At 46.6% G+C, this 17,119-nt stretch overlaps 1 protein-coding gene across 1 annotated transcript; it reads left to right on the top strand.

The window, feature by feature from the left end:
• Positions 1 to 11,137: 11,137 nt before the first annotated feature.
• On the top strand, positions 11,138 to 15,325 carry MYF5 (myogenic factor 5). Its single transcript, XM_069629305.1, has 3 exons — positions 11,138 to 11,802; positions 13,520 to 13,595; positions 14,613 to 15,325. Exons 1-3 carry the CDS (start codon positions 11,302 to 11,304, stop codon positions 14,804 to 14,806), a joined length of 771 nt encoding a protein of 256 aa, XP_069485406.1. The 5' UTR covers positions 11,138 to 11,301; the 3' UTR covers positions 14,807 to 15,325.
• Positions 15,326 to 17,119: the final 1,794 nt, after the last annotated feature.

Below are 17,119 nucleotides of genomic sequence, written 5' to 3' on the forward strand. Positions count from 1 at the left end.
AATAATCAGCACGTTTTTATTTAATCCGGAAGTAGCTTAACTGCATAAAATTACTATGCATGGGAATATAACTTTTTCCGCTTGAACCGCCATCTGTGTGCCTACTACACGTCAATGGGCCTGCTATAAAATTACAGTGCTTCACAACTCCTATTTCATGGTGCTTTGATGTTGTGTGTAGGGTTTGAACACTATATACAAACCTATAGACATAAACAGCATTTCTTGAGACAGGTTTACTTGTCAAGGAGATTGTTTTCATATATGTATATCTCCGAGGCAAGTCTTAGCAAATAACTGTTCAGTTTGGCATCTTTGGTCCACTTGAATATAATCAGCATTTCCTTAAAAGAGGCACATGTTAGTTGCACTTATATACTCACATGAAGAACCTTCTGCACAGTATGGATTGGCGCCAAGCCCTAGGATTATGCCAGGGCAGCCAGCTTGGAAGAGCGGGGCTGTGCCAGAAGAAAGAGGGAAGGCCCTGATCCCTCCAATCCCCTGGGGACTTGTCTTTCCCTTCTGGCGGCCAGAGTGATGTGGGTTGCCGAGGTGTGGGAAGGGCCCTGTGGAAGATTGTAAGGGAGGGGATACGGTTTAGTGGGCTTTGAGGTGGGGATAGCGGTTGTGTTGCAGTGGGAAAAAGTGGCATTAATGTGGCTGCTTTGCGAGAAGAAAGGCATCTCTTCCCCTTCTGCCGTTGCCAGCCCTAGCCACGAAGAATTACAACCAATACAGGGTACACTCGGACCGAAGAGTTCTCCGGACTACCAGGGATGTCATTTCACCAAAACGCCATGGGTAGCAGAAGTGACATCACACAACCCTTGACCTCCCTGATGACATCACAGTTAGGGATGCCACAACATTTGACCCTGCCACCAAGTGACATCACCGGATGTAATGTCACTTGACATTTGATCCCCCCAGCAAATCATATCATAGGAAGTGGCATCACAAAGCATACCAGGTTTTCCATTTCTAAGCTGATTCTTAGCTTTTTGTATCCTTTTCTGACACTCTTCACTCTTCTTTTTCTGCCTGCCTTCTCGAAGTACAATCATGTATGCACCATTTCTTTTTTTACTCCTCCAAAGGTTAATCACTTTTCTTTCCTTCTTCGATCTCTCATTCCCGTGCAACTCAAACCTTTCCCCCAGCACTACTATCTTTCTGTTTTCCTGTTTGTAAAATTGGTGTTCATTTCAATCAGTCTCTTTCATTCCACTCTCATTTCTAATGTGTTGCTTTTACTTGTTCATCATTTGTAAAATCCATCCCTTCCTCCCTTAACTCAACTCAAACACATATTTCGGATTTCATCTTCTCCCGTCTTTTCGATTGTTTTGCTTTACTCAGTGGCCTTGCCGCTAACCATCCTGCTCTCAGGTCTGTTTTCAGTTTCTCAATTGGCGCCCTCTTTCGTCTCTCTCCGCGCTCCTCCATTTGTGCTTCACTTTGTTCTTTATCTTTGCTCTCTTTTGAAGTCTTATCTTCTCTTTGACTTATAAGTATCTTCAGATGTGCACATTATCCTGCCCCGCAAGCATCTCTTTCCTTGTCTCATTTTACTCTCCCTCAAGTCCCCTGTGCTCACACTCTCAATTTCTCCTTGCTGTCCCTAAACCTTCCTAAGCCCAGCCCCACTTTCAGTCGTTCACTTTACTCATTCCTAAATACTGGAATTCTCTCCCCCTTTCCATTCGATCTTCCTCCTCCTTACATCTATCTCGAAGTTGTTTATAAACAGTCCTACTGCCTTTGCCTGCGTAGCGATTTCATTTTGTTTGCCATACATGCTCTTATTTTATTGTACCGCTTCCATGATGGTTGAGCTTTTTGGCATAAATAGCTTTATAAATAAATACAAATGGCCCTCAATACATTATAAACAGTATATTTACGATGTCACCAAGCCCGTGACAGCCATGTGTATGACCAATATCATGGTTTGCTCACTATATATTTCTACACACGCATGTTGCCTGTATTTTACGTGTGTCTCCCTTGAAGATAATGGACTTTACAAATCACATAATATCCATCTTTCACCAACATACGTGCCTCTCCTCGTTGACCATGTTGACATCAAAATCTGGCCGCAGTTATAGAAACTCTACTATCAGCGATTAATTAGATCAGCTCGCCTTACCTTCTAAACGTAAAAAAGAACCAGCCAATCTCATATGCTTCCAAATTGCACACACCTTTTCCATGTGACTAAAATCCAACAGACGTCACAGAAGGCACATCATTTGATATTAGCATTACCAGCTAAGCAGAAACATCACTAAAATGCACGTGTTGCTCACTAAGAAGCCACGTCTAAGAATGTGCACATTTATATGTACCAATAAGGAGCACTTATAGGAAACACCAGTGTGTGCTAAATTAATGGCTAGATATAATAGTATGCAGGCGGTTTAGGTACGTTTGGCCGTCTGAGAACTGATTGCGGCAAACTGACTGAAAAAAAATAGCCCACATGCGATCAGTTCTCAGAGGCTGAAACGCATTCAAACCAACCCGCCAGCCCCTTTCCCCACTTACCTGATTCCCGTAGCCAGGCCACTTCAGCCATGTGGCATCAGATCCGTCACTCTAACGCGGGTTGGCCGGAGGGTCCTTTTTTCTTTTTTTTCCCATCCTCCTCCTCCAATATCGAGGAAGCGGGGACACCCCTGCAACCCTCCAAGGCCAATAGACACCGATCATGGGGAGCGGGTGACACACCTGAAACCCCCGCTCTCCATGATCAGTGTGTATTAGCCATATTTGTTTGAATACATTCGGTCAAATGGTACAGGCCAAATTCGGTTAAATGTACCATTCGGCCAAATGTATTTGAACAAATCTACTGATACCATGCAGGGATAACAGGAACTTTAGATCTGAATATTATTCTATTTTACACAGCATGTCTGTTCTTCTGTTAACATTTTCCTAATCTACTTTTGTTTGTCATAAAGTAACAGATGTGAGTTGATTGTTGGCAATGCTACGTGTCAAACACATTATGTTACTTTTGTACCCACAGGAATAAACATATGCAGCAAGCAGTGCAGAGCAACCCACGCCACTCTAATAATACAGATTTAATACATATGCAGCAGTCAGTACACATTAGCCCATCCCACTCTGACCAATACTAGGCCCAGAGAAAGTCGGGCACAAGGGACATATATGCGCAGAAATGATGTAAAGAACACAGGGCACATGCAGCCCATCACAGGAGACCAACTGCACATGATGCAGCACAGAGGAGGCAAGGATGTGCTAGGCCGGGGATACGCTATATCTCAGACTTCAGAGTTCAGGGAGTGAAAAGCAAGCAACTTTGCAGTGACACGAGAACAGACTTCACTGTGCATTTGCAGTTCCAGATACTTGGGGCAGGTCACAGGTAGTGGATGGCCCAGAGTGCTGCTGGGTCCCATTGATCTTCATATTTAGCCAGGCAGCATTGGTGAATACTGGACAGTCACATCCACACGGGTGTTCTGTGTGCTTCACTGTAGCTCTGATAGATCAGTATGGGGGATGAAACGTTTGTGATCCAGAAGGGTCTGTAACTCTAGCTGTACCCCGAACTACTCATCCTCCAGAGGACCTCCGAATGTAGTCAGGGTTCAGAATCAATTGGTCTATATTTTCGATTTGAGGCACTATTGGATGGGCATGGATGTGAGTCACATTCAAAACTCAGCTCTTTTTTTTAGTAACCCCTCTCCCCTCATTGGACTTTTTTTGTGAACATTTGTGTAAAAAGCCAATTTACATTAGGTTTTTAACAATAACACATGGAATAATCAAATTGATGCCAGGTCACCCGCCAACAGTGCACCGGAGCTTTTCCCAACACATTTCCTGATGCCTTTATCTACAATATGTGCCTATATTGTGTAAGTCCAAAAAGACATGTTTACGCTAGCTATGCCTACTATATATGCCAGTTCTCTGCCAGTGTAAGGAGAAAGTTTCATGCAGTTTCCCCAACTGTAAGCCCCCCACCCCCCTTTCTGAGGCTGGCATTAGCATAAGGTCCTGCCGCTACAAAATTTTCCCCTGGTTATAAATACACAAGGACGAGTCAGAATGCAAATAAGAAAACACAAGTAGCTAAACGTATCATGTGAGAAAAATTGCACAACTTGAGGGATTGCCAGTGTAGATGCAAGGATCTCATCTCGCACCCTCACTAGTCGAGCAATAACACACATATACACACAGCTTTGCCCAACGACCTGACCTGCTCTATAGCACTCTTTGCTATTCCAGCATAGAAACAAACAACCACACAGCTCAAACGAAGCACCTCAATTGTGAGGGGGGGCACCCACTTCCATTTCAGTACTAAAATACACACTCTGCTCTGTCAATTATGTCAGTATGAATGCCATATACAGCTCTGCTATTGTACCTCAAGCCTAACTTGCAATACCTATTGGCACTTATGCATGGGGCATGACAAGTAGCGATATAAAGTTTATCTTTGACATGCATGGGACCTTACCCGGTCCTTTTTTTTCCCACTGCAAACTGCGGTATGTGTTTTTTATTTCATTCTCTCCCAGGCCCGTCATAATTGCAAGAGAGGCAGAGCAGAATGTAAAATAGGTGGAGCTTTCATAATGTACACGGGACAATGTGATGGAACATTTAAGGAAATGATTTCTTGAAAAAGAACTGATGCAGATGCTAAATTCTTTTGTAAATGGCAAATGTCACCTTGCGGTGGCTCCAGGATGTTAGAAATGCAATAGTTGCGGATATAAGTGAGCAACATATGAGAATGCCTTGCTGGGTAGCTCTGAGGAAACAGCAGAAATGATTCTGCCTCGAGAGGCAAGGACTGGCTTCAAATAATATCACCTTCATAAAAAGTCTCTGTAAACACTTTCCAGAAACCACTGATGAAAGTCCTTACACACTATTGCGCAGAAAGTGCAGCACTAAAGTTAACTGAACAAAGCAAGCACGGCCAACCCGCTGCACTTCAGTTGCAGTCCCGGCATGCAATCTGAGTCCATACTAAAAATAATGAAAAATAAAACAAAGACGCTGAATTTCTTTTTTTTACAATATTTTTTCCTGTGACCTAGTCGTGGGAAAAGGATTCCTAGTTCGCCTGTCTCACTCGCTGAAAATGCCGGTTGTCGTCACCCAAGCCAAAGGTCCCAGGAGGGGTTGGGCGGGGCTACGTAATGTTCCACTGTTCCCTTAGCACAGTTAAGCCACCGCACATCACACGGCCGCGCCAAGCCAAGTTGCGCAGTTTGCACATAAGCTGGCTCAGAGGACTGCAGGCAAGGCTGGGACCAGGCCTCTTAGTATTACACCCCGATGGCTTCGAAGTAGAACAGATTACGATTTCCGCAGCACCACGCAGAAATCATTCTTGCGTGAAGGGCGCGCCCTTTGTGCAAGAACATTTTTTAGCAGGATATGATATGATATGATAGTTTATTTATATAGCGCCTATACACAATGTGTTTCAAAGCGCTTTAAGGCACGGGAGAGAAGAAGGGAAAATCCAATGACATTCTTACAGGCCATGAACAGTAAGGATGTGAAATTAACTATCGTACTCGGCCTGACGACATTTCAGATAGTGCAAGAGCTAAGACAAAGATAGGGAAGGGAGGGGGAGAGTGGGAAGGTAATGGAAACAGACAGGCGACTACCGTACTAGGCCTGACGACATTTCTGGTAGAGCCGGAGAAAAACAAAAGGTGAGGGAGAGCGGGGCACAAAGGGAGGGGAGGAACAAAACAAGCGACTATCGTACTAGGCCTGACAACGTTTCAGATAGTGTTGGGGGGGGGGCAGTAAGGGGATGGGGGAGCGGCAGATGAGGTTGCTATCATACTAGGTCCAGGGACAATTCTGATAGAGTAAGTGCATAGAAGAAAGTAAGGGGAGGAGGGAGGAGATAGGAAAAGGGAGAAAGGAAGAGGAGGAGCGAAGCAGTCAAAAAGAGTGGAGAAGCAAGAGGGGAGAGTGAATACAACTGCAGAAGTCAGAAGTAACACATCATGTGCACGCAGATAGAAGGGACAGCAGTAGCGCCACACAGAGACTTGCAGTAGTATCTAAATGGCCTGGCACCAGGATATTTGAGGGACAAGTTAATACAGTATCAACCAACTTGGTCCTTAAGATCAGAAGACAAGCACCTGCTTATTATCCCTATGACAAGATGTATTTTTAGGGTTGACTGTAATTTTCTCCGTTTTCGGGACCATATTGTGGTATAGTCTTCCACTGGAATTAAGGAAAGCGCAATCTCTGTCAGCGTTTCGAAAAAGGGTTGAAAACTCAACCTTTTAAATAAACCTCTTAATCATTGTAGGTCACTGTTGATACATGATTGGTAATGGTATTTTCACATGAAGATGTATATCAACTGCGCTGGGATTCAACTAGGTTTGTTGCATGCGCGATATAACTACCTCAATCAATCAGTGTGTAGTTTTCATCAAGATTTTACCAAACTTGTTAGCTTTAATTTTGAATAAACACACCGATTCTTTGTCTCTACAACCAGGGCCCTGCCCTAACAAACTAGTCGCCACTCTATGGCACTGGCAGCGACAGACAGGTATTGTTTGCGCGTCCAGCAAGGGCCTGCCTGCCCCATACTGAAAGCTGCTCTGCTCTCTACAGAGTGCCCCTCGCCTCAGTCTTCGACGTCAGTCACTTTTTGCCTCAATCCCGTTCCATCTCTCTGCCTTCAAAATATATAAAATGAAACACAGACACTAAGGGGGGAAATTAAAAGTCTCCTTTCATTAAATATAATTAAGTATACCACTTATGTTTTATTGATGTTATATAAGCTTAGCTGTTCTGCTGCCTTAATGGAGCAGCACAGTCCAGCATCAGTCTGGAAATAGCCACACCCCCTGGGGCCTCAGATTTCATTGCAGGGTGCCAGGGGCTGCGAGGGATTGGCCAGAGGTAGCAAGCCAGCAACCAGGGGTTGCCAATGAGACCCCTGGCAACCCCGAAATGACAGCCATGCCGCCTACTCGCTCTTATCTATGGTAAAGGGGAAAGAGACGAATTTGGGGGGTTGCACCGAAAGGACTGTTTGGATGGATATTTGCCATGTCCCTGGAGTCAGCCGGTGAAGTGGTCAAACCAATGCTAATGGGAGGTCTCTTGAACAATAGGGGCTGCAGGGACTGGCAAAGTGGGATCAGAGGGCAGTCGGTGCAGGATCATGGTCTCTGGCTTCCTGGTATTGCTCTCTGGTACATGGCAGGATTACGGTCCCTGCCCTCCAACCAAGAATTACATTTGATACAGATGTACGTTTTCATCACTGGCAGATGGGCTCATGACGACCATATAATAGAAATGTGTAAGTACAGTGCCAATATGGATCTTATTCCATAGGACTTTGATGAGCATGCTTAGCTACACCTATTATTTAAAATGAGTTAGTCACTACCATGGCAATACCAGAGCTGGTCTATTATTTGAGATCTCGGAGATATGTGTGCATCCTGCTGTGTTCCTGAGTGCATAGAATGATGCCTTCACCATAAATCATGAGACTGGAACACTGGATGTTGGTCTTTTGACAGAATGATGGGCAAGGTTAGTCCTGCTAGGCCTCTCCAGAAAGTCCATGTTTTACCCACTGGGAAGTTGCATATCCTGCAGTGCCTGTGCTTTTCATGACTTACTCGCCATCAAGGATCTGATTGCCTGCATTTGTATCAAACCTATATTCAATTATTGCTGGCATCCCCTCCACTATCGTTCCATGAGGGCGATCCTTGACGCCACCTCTCTTTACATGGAACACAACTCATTCCATACCGCTATTATGTTTTCAGCTGCCTCCAGTTGCTGTTAAGTGTTTTTTTGGACATCTAATGACCAGCTGTGGAGGGGAATTCAGTTGCGCCATATGACCTGTTTGAACAAGTTCCTAATGTCCACCGGTGCCCATTGTTTTAAATGTAATTAGTAGAAATCCTTGCTTTCCTACTACATTTTTTTATTTACATTTTCTTTTTTAAAGCGCTCACACAGCCAGTCATTTGCATTGTCCAGTCAACATCCAAAAACCCACGTGCTGCAAAAGGATGCAGTAATGCAGGGTGCGCTGCAATTTTCACAATATGCAACATGCTATTTTCTTCCTCTTTGGATGGTAGACTGTCTCCATGGTATAATCGACAAGAACCATTTCAAATTTGAACTGACGGATGCATGCAGTACAGGGGGCATCAGCACCTTGCAGTATGGGTAAAGCAAGTGGGGCGTTCTGGTAAAACGCTGCCGTGGAACCGGGCCCGCTCTCTAGCAGCAGACCAGCCCATCGCCCAGGTCAAGGTCTAACCAACGGCAAGGAACGTCGCCAAGCCGAGCCACGACGTTACCAGTTGCTTACGCGGACACGCATGCGCACACGTCATTCAGCATGAGGGATAAACAAATGCACCAGTCAACCGCCACGCCACAATCTCAAACGTCCCCTATACCATATATTCTGCCATTCTGCGTCTTACTGAAACTTTGATCCATTCATACATTTCATACAGAATGCAGGTCAGAAGCCCACGTGCTTGCAGAAGTTTGAATGTCAGAGGTTGGGTGACGGCGGTGTACAAAGTACACCTAGCAGAACATGCGGATAACTGTCGTGTACCACGTTGAATCACTGCGGTGACAACAACCCCACACACTCAAGGTTGTGTTCCATCCTGTACAAGTGAAGTCGGGGTTGGGGGGGGGAGGGCGGATAATCTGTTCCCTGCTTTCTCTGTATGTGTCTACATTCAGCCGGCTGCTCTTTTTTTGTCCACCCCAGCATATGTATTTATTTATTTATTTATTTGCATTTTTAAAGCGCTCACACAGCCCGGGGCACCGAGGCGATGTTACAGGAATATGTCTCTTAGTTGCGTATTTATAACGCACTTAATACCCTGACTTCAGTTATAAAGAATGCCACGTGAACGCCGCTCCCCCTAAAACGGTGTATACTTGTAGAAAACTAATTATGTTGAAAAGCGACCCCAATGTAAGCCCACGAAGAGCCACGAAGCAGGGCTTTTAATTATGCGAGCAGAGCTGGCAGAACAGCTGCATTAAGCAACCGTAATGGATTGCATTCGGAATGTGTAGAGTATTGTTTTCTGATGTACAGTATCTCGTTTCCTCGTTTTTTTTTTAAGAATGGGTTGACTGCAGAGTGAGAGGTTACTGCTAAATTCAACACTCCAGCAGAAACCTATTTCACACAAATGAACCAAAAAGCAGTAATGCTTTCTGGCACTTTGGGATGAGGTCCATATGCATTGGGGCACACAGAATTGAGATGCACCTTTTAAAATTCGACATTAACTTTGTTTATACCGCTCTACTTATAGCCCTGTGCTATTTCCTGGGAAAGGGCGCAAAATCAAAAGGCCAGATGAAAAGGCTTCGCTGCACCTTGGCGAGCGCCCGCTAATGGCTTCATTAGCACTTTAATGACCCGCTCAACAGCCCCAGTGGTCTGCGGCAGGTTTTCAGGGGGGGGCTTTTGTCACCGGCTTGTGTGAAGTTACTCGCGGGCGTGAGGGGGGCTGGACATTTTACACGTCGAGGAGGAACTTGCGACTGGCAGCTGGGACACATCTGTAACGGTGCGAGCTGGGCCTGAAAGCAGAAAATTAGCAGCAACCCCTGAGCACCACTCACTCAACCGAGCGCGCCTAGGGAAGGCTAGGCTCTCAGGAGATGCGGGCCGGCGAAGTGCAAGGGATACTCTCCCAAGTGAACCGTAAACACAGTACTCCGCGGCGAGGGGAGCTGCATGTCTAAGCCGCTGCACCTGAAATGTAACATGTGCTCGCATTTTTGTCCAGCCGACAATTAGTGATTCGTGCACACGTACTCGAGGTACGCTATAGTGGCACGCAAACACATACAGCACGTTTGACATGCACGGGTACTCTCCGTATTCGGGAGGATCGCGACCACTTGAGTAGCAAAGTGCCCATATCTATTAACTCGTTCAACATTCCCGCTTCTAAAACCCCCCTCACTCCATTGGAAGTCATTGGGCGCGTCGAAGTACCACTCGCGCTGCTACCAAACTATCTTTTGCAAGTACTGGAATTGGCTACCGTTAACTGTACGAGTTAGCCTCGCTCAGTGCGTATGTGACTTGAACGAGCCTATCCAGCGTCAAAAGCTGTCCGTTTTCATTTGATGATAAAGAACTTTGTAACAAAGTGCTAGGCTTAATTAGGGAGGGTGTCACCGAGGAACAAAAATGCAACATACTGAAACATGTATATGAATTCGATTAGGGAGGCATTGGATACACAAATAGGCGAAAGTATGTTGCTTTTCTGTAACTATTCCGGAAGCCACTGCGTGTGAGTAAAAGAACAGTGCCCACAAGAAACGCCATTTCGCTCCAATTCCCTAAAAATGTAATTTAACTGAATTTCAATGTACCACAATTAATGGCATAATACGCTGGTTTATCTGAACACATTAAACAGCAACCAAGAAAGACATGTTACTGTGGTCAGGGGGTGGGATGGTTAACGATTGCACTGATATTATTTTTAGGAGGAGAAAGAGAAGTTGTTAAGAATAGTACTTATTTCGTCTGAACCATAACACGTCTCCTTAAATTAGAAGACCTGCTTTAAATGCAGGCACGGGGAATTGTTACAACGCCCACTTTATCGGCCGGGCAAACTATGTTTCAACGTCCACCCTTTCCTAGCATTTTGGGACATTCGTGAAGATATAAATAAGTGACGAGCACGTCCACCCTTTCCTAGCATTTTGGGGCATTCGTGAAGATATAATTAAGTGACGAGCATTCTTAGCAGAAAACTGCATTTTGCAAAGATCACGAATACATTAAATGTCGGGTTATGTGAGTGTGTGGTGCTGTTGCAAAGACTGCCTTAAATATGTGTAATGAAACCATCACAGTGTCGAGAAGGGCAGTAAATTCCGAATAATCCCAGGGGGGCTGAGAAGGAGGGGGCTCGACCAGAAACCCACAGTGGGGGTTGTGGTGAGATATGCTAATGACAGGTTGCCACAGTGGGGCGGCCTCCCTAAACCTGGATATATAAGGGGGCCGGGCAGCAATGCACACAGCACTCTGGTCTCCAGATCAGGACCTTGCCCTCCTGGACTCCCGCTGGCCGAGCCTGTGACCCGCTGCTGCTGCCGCCCGGCTTCGCGCACCTCCTCGTGCCGCCTGGCCCCGAGCAAGCTCCCTGTAGACCCCCGGCTCCCAGCACCCCCTGCAGCTCAGGTGACAGCATGGACCTAGTGGAGAGCTGCCAGTTCTCGCCCTCCGAGTTCTTCTACGACAGCTCGAGCATGCCCTCCCCGGACGAGGACTTCGTGGAGGACTTCGACAGCCGCCTGGGACGCTTCCGGATGCACCCGGACGAGCTGGCGGCCTCCGACGAGGAGGAGCACGTGCGGGCGCCCAGCGGCCACCACCAGGCCGGCCACTGCCTGCTCTGGGCCTGCAAGGCCTGCAAGCGGAAGTCGTCGACCATGGACCGGCGGAAGGCGGCCACCATGCGCGAGCGGCGGCGCCTCAAGAAGGTCAACAGCGCCTTCGAGACGCTCAAGCGCTGCACCACGGCCAACCCCAACCAGCGGCTGCCCAAGGTGGAGATCCTGCGCAACGCCATCAGCTACATCGAGAGCCTGCAGGACCTGCTGCGCGAGCAGGTGGAGAACTACTACACCCTGCCCGGCCAGCACTGCTCCGAGCCCGGGAGCCCCCTTTCCAACTGCTCCGACGGGATGGTAAGTCTTTGGGCGGGCATCTAGGAGAGGATATGGCCTCTTGGACCCATGTTTTATACTTCCTCAATCTATATATTGAGGTCTGCTGTTGACCCTAGCCAATGCCAAGGCTCTCAGATAATCGAATGATAGAGTCTCAAATTATTTATATTCCAATTGTATCAAATTGTAAACATATAATGACATGCTTTGGCATAACAGTTCGAGCTACTCCTGCTTACTGAACAATGTACGGTTCGCTTTTTAGTCTGTTAGTTAGTCTGTCCCCAGTTAGTTGCACTGCGCCTAGAAGCGCTATTCATTCCACTGAGTGGAGCGACAGCATTGCTATTCGGGCATTCTTGGATTCCCCCGCAGGCCAGTGCTGCAGAGAGGCGGATTTAAGTCTCGAACATGTCCCCGTGTCTGGATCTGTCCTGCTGAAATGTTGTGCATATGGTCCTGTATAATTCAGATTGGGCGACGCCAGAGTGGCGGCTGCAGCAGCAGAGATTCTTACTGCGTTGCATGTCAAAGGGCCTGGTTTATGAAGAGTTTTTCAATGGTATTCTCCAATTGAAAAACTCTCCCTGAATATGGAGGCCCAAAGACTCTTTCACATGTTTACCAGCCTTTCAGAGATCTCATCCCCAGCAAGGCATGTTTGAATGCATGTCTGGACACCAGTTTATGGTTCAATGAATTGTGTTGTTGGAATCCGGGGGTGCCCCTTTGTGAAAAGTCATTGATAGACACGTACATTGAACGAGCCACTGTTTCCAAACTCAATGGAACCGCGACCCAGAGGGGCGCAGCATTCCTGAGATCTTGCATACTGCTCTGTGCTACCTGCCTGTGAGTTCCAGGGCATCGCCCCCACCACCCTCAACCGTCCACCCGAAACAAAACAAAAACATAGTACACTGAATACACAATGCCACCTGTTCCTGGATTCGCAAACGTCTCCCAAACGATTGGATACATGTCTGTTACGCGTGCAACATGTGTGCCCATGGGAACATCCTTTGATAAATTGCGACCTTTCCCCTTACAGTGAGATCTGTCGCCTAAGCCCTTTAAACTTTTCAGTTTATGTGCACGTTGCTCCAAGTGAGACGCGTATGCGGGTTAGCACCTCACCCGAAGCTGGTAATTCCATATACAAATGACCCCGACACCTATTCCCCTTAGATGTGGCCGCTGGCGGGTCCCCTGCCTTCAGACATGTTGTTCTGACCCCAATAAAGTAGCGAAGGCCCTCTCCCCCACCCCCGCAGCCCAAAGCTGGCTGTCAGAAGTTCGTGCTGCATTCCTGGCCGGCCGGCCTGGCCCAGTGGCTGCCAGGTTTTGGATGTGAAACGAGCCCTGGGAAAGTGTTCTCTGGCTGGTGCGGTTTCCTCCCTCACCAATCCATTCTCCATGCTTAATGCGGCGCACATTGAGGCCTGGGCCCTGCTCCGGGGTGCGCATTTCCAAAGAGACCCTGCAGTAACTCTATCCGATGTATACCGGTGGGGTTTCGCAGAAAGGGTGGGCAGAGGGGGGGGGGGGGCACAACATTAAAAAAAACGTGATGCCATGGTATTCTGTTCTATTGCTGCATGTTATGCTGCACTGTGCTGTAATGGCAGGCTGCAGTACCTCTAATGCTATCTGATATTTGGGCCTTGGCTGCCACGAGCCATGGCAGTGATGGAGAATGCTTGTAATGTAAGGTGTATTTCTTCTTGCATTGTAGGCTGAATGCAACAGCCCTGCCTGGTCCAGACGGAACAACAGCTTTGACAGCGCCTACTGCTCGGACATCCAGAATAGTGAGTATGGCACAACTTTGCACCCCTGCACTACCCCCATTCAGACCGGGCGCGGACAGGGCGACTCCCCTCCACTCTAGCCCGCCCCCGTGGGCCATGCATGGAAGGGGGGGAGGGGGCCAAGGCTAGAGTGAATAGTTTGCCAAAGGCCTCTTACCCAGAGCAGCGCAAGGGCATAGCCGAGATAACTGTGGCTCGTGGAGATGCAGTTTAAACCCAGTTTTAGCGCGTTTCGCAAATGGTATAGGAGGTTTCAAATGAGTGGCACTCTCCCGCTTCGGAAATATGAGCTAAGCGGAGAGCGTGTGGCAGTTGGGGTAGAGAAAAGTAGGTGGCGGTTGAAACTTCCGGTCTGGGCTCCTTGTGAGCTATATTATATAGAAGTTACCCCCGCCCCCCCCCTTCCCCAACCCCACGCTCCTCCACATATGTATAACGCAAATCTCGGATTCAAATGGCTAAGCTGACCGTAAAAGGAAGTAAAAACATCCACGGACATTGCACTACCTTTCCATTTATTTGATTTTGTACATGGATACAATCATTTTAACAATAATGAGGATTGTTATTATTAGTAAGATGTGTGTTGTAATTTAAAATTGTGCCATATAAAGTTGTCTTAAAATGTGATTCTCCTAAGCACTTGAGGTCTTCTGCCAAAATCAGTGCATTGACACCTAACGCAGGCCAGTAACGCTGTTAATCATGTATAAAACGAGCACGGATGTTCCAGTAGCCTCCAGTGTCTCCCAGCGACATAAGGTGGTCTATTGCAGCAGCCCCACATATGTGTGTGTCCATGTAGGCTGTAGATATGGGGCCTGATTCACAGACGCGTTTTATAATGGTGCCATCCTACTGGAAAACGCTCTGTGAACCAGGCCCCTAGGGTTTAAAGCCTTTCGGCCTTTCTTTCTACCGTGGTCTTTCGAGTTGGCTAATAGTAGCACATGTTATTTTGGCGCTAACAAAAACACATATTGCATATTAAAACTGTTTTCTTTTCTTCTGTCTTAGTTTACCCCACAGACAAAATCAACACCCTGTCCAGCCTGGACTGCCTGTCCAGTATAGTGGATCGCATCTCGTCTTCGGAACAGCCAGGCCTCCCCTTACCGGACAGTCTGTCCCTGTCGCCTTCCATTAGCCTGGAGTCCCAGCTGGGGACCCCGGACACGCCCGACCCCAGGCCCATCTACCACGTGCTATGAGGGGCCGCCCTGTGCTCGTTACTGCACGAACTATTTATACCATGTACATAAGGGCCCGCTGCTTGGTCCCACAGACTGTGACACTTGGGGCTCCCAGGGGCCTGACCTATCACAAATATGTATATATAGTGCTCTTTTTACCGAATTGTATATGTTTAAATTATGCTTCTACTTCTCAAGGGGGGTTATTTAAATGAAGAACGGCCGTGTACTGTTTCGATGGCTTATTTTTATATAATAATAATATAAAGTTATTTTTGGACCTATAAAAAAGTTACTGCATGACATAACAAGTCTGCATAAGCAGATTCCTGCGATGTTTGTTTATTTAACTCGTATCCTCATAACGTTTTGCTTACTACACGTTCTTTAAGCTATGTTTTTTTTAAATTAAAAGGACATCTTTTACATGTATGTTTGATATGTGCTGTTGTGTGTTTTGTCATGTGGTGCGCCGTATGTGACACTTTCCTGAAATATTAGATTAAACCATGAAATAAACAGGAGTTTTGCACAGTGCTATCTATATATGTTCTTGCATGTATTACTGTCGACAAACATGCTCATTTTTGAGGTACCGACCAGGCAGATATAGTTTGATGCAAAGGATCACACAAGTTGGCGAGGACATCCTTCTGGGATTAGAATGTAAACCTTCTTGCTCACTCAGCCAATAGGTTAGCCACTGGACCACGCATTATTTTAAATGAAAACAATTCCTTTAAGCTAACATTTGTTATAGAATGAGCTGTTATGTTGTTGACAATAGCAATTCAACGTTTGTTTGGGGTTGGCACTGTGGTGTCCCACACAAATGAGACCCTCTGGCCTGCGAGTTGCACCCAGATTTAAACACCAGGTTCATTAATGCACTGAGCCATTTTCCTATATTATAATTAAATGCCCACCTGCTCTGATATGCTGATTGGTTAGATTTACAGAATCTGAAAGGCCTTGTCCACTAGAGTTACATTGCCAACCAATATTACAAAACAAAACAAAAACACTAAAAAACGTGGAGGAAAGATCTTACAATTATATTTGATAATGTTCATAATACTGATAGTTCATGCCAGCCATGGTGCCCCACGTGTCAGGCTTGGTTTGCTCAGCAATGTCCCAGGGAGGTACATAGGGCCATGCTAATAACTATCAAGGAATGACCTCAGATTCAGGCGTCATTGTTGAATTTTAATATTGGAATGTTGGTACATCGCATTCTCCAGGTGGCGACACTAAAACCCCAGTGCACACAAGACTGTGTCAAGCGCTACATGCGGTGCATCTTGGTTTCGGGGACGCTCTCGGCCTGTTAAGGTGAGTGGTGGGGAAGGGGGAAGAGAGCGGCACGCATCAGACCGACCCCGCAGCTGCCTTTCGCAAAGTCGGCCTTATTCCTGCGACATTTAGACATAGATCCATTTTGGAGGGATATTGTAAACAATGAGCCAGCGGAAGGTCTTACCCATTGTTAGGACCCAAGGATTGTTGGCTAGCCAATCCATCCATGCCTTCCGCTGATGGCACTCTTCTCCAGCCCCCTCAACTGTGCCTGGCGGCAGCTGCCAACCCCACTGTCCCACTCCCCTCAATGCAGGTCTGGAAAATTGACGAGGGGCCCTGGAACCCTGCATTCCATTTCTATGGCATGTATTTTTCTTTCACTTAAAAGCTCCTTTCCACATGCTTGCTGCGGCTCCTGCTTCATTACTTTTAGTGTGCCCTTAGCAGCTCGTGTGTTTGCCCTATGATGCTTATAGCAATAACGACCAGTACCCTATGACTGGGTGGTAAAGTAAATGTCCCAGCTCTTGGAATGTGGCATTATTTCAGCAATAAATGCCATCAGCGGGGGCATTACCAGGTCAGGTAATGCCCCAGAGTCACTCGGCCTTAACGGTAGCCCCAGAGCATTACCAGACCCAGCAATACCCCTCCACAGAGCCTCCTCCTGAGGTTAATACATTGAACTTTCTCGAGTTTGGGGTAATAATACCACCTTCTATTCACGTTATTTACGAAGCAGCTCATATTAAACAGGTGTTACACCAAAACAATGAATAAAGCACTATACGGAGTTGTGAAATTAATAAATAGTGCCCACCATTAATTCCACGCATCTGCTCAAAATAAGAAAACATAATTGGATTTGAAAATACAGAAAAGAGAGGCAGACTAAGGGCCTGATGCACAGAAAGTGGCGCAGGGTTCAAAGTTAAAAAGTGCACTTTTGTGGCAGGCAAAATTTAGGTTGCAGATTCATGGATCGGACTTTGCGCTGGTGTTTACTTAATTTGCGCTGGTCTATACCTA

This window comes from Ambystoma mexicanum, chromosome 12, assembly GCF_040938575.1.
Source record: "Ambystoma mexicanum isolate Mex_15411 chromosome 12, UKY_AmexF1_1, whole genome shotgun sequence".
Taxonomy (NCBI): Eukaryota; Metazoa; Chordata; class Amphibia; order Caudata; family Ambystomatidae; genus Ambystoma; species Ambystoma mexicanum.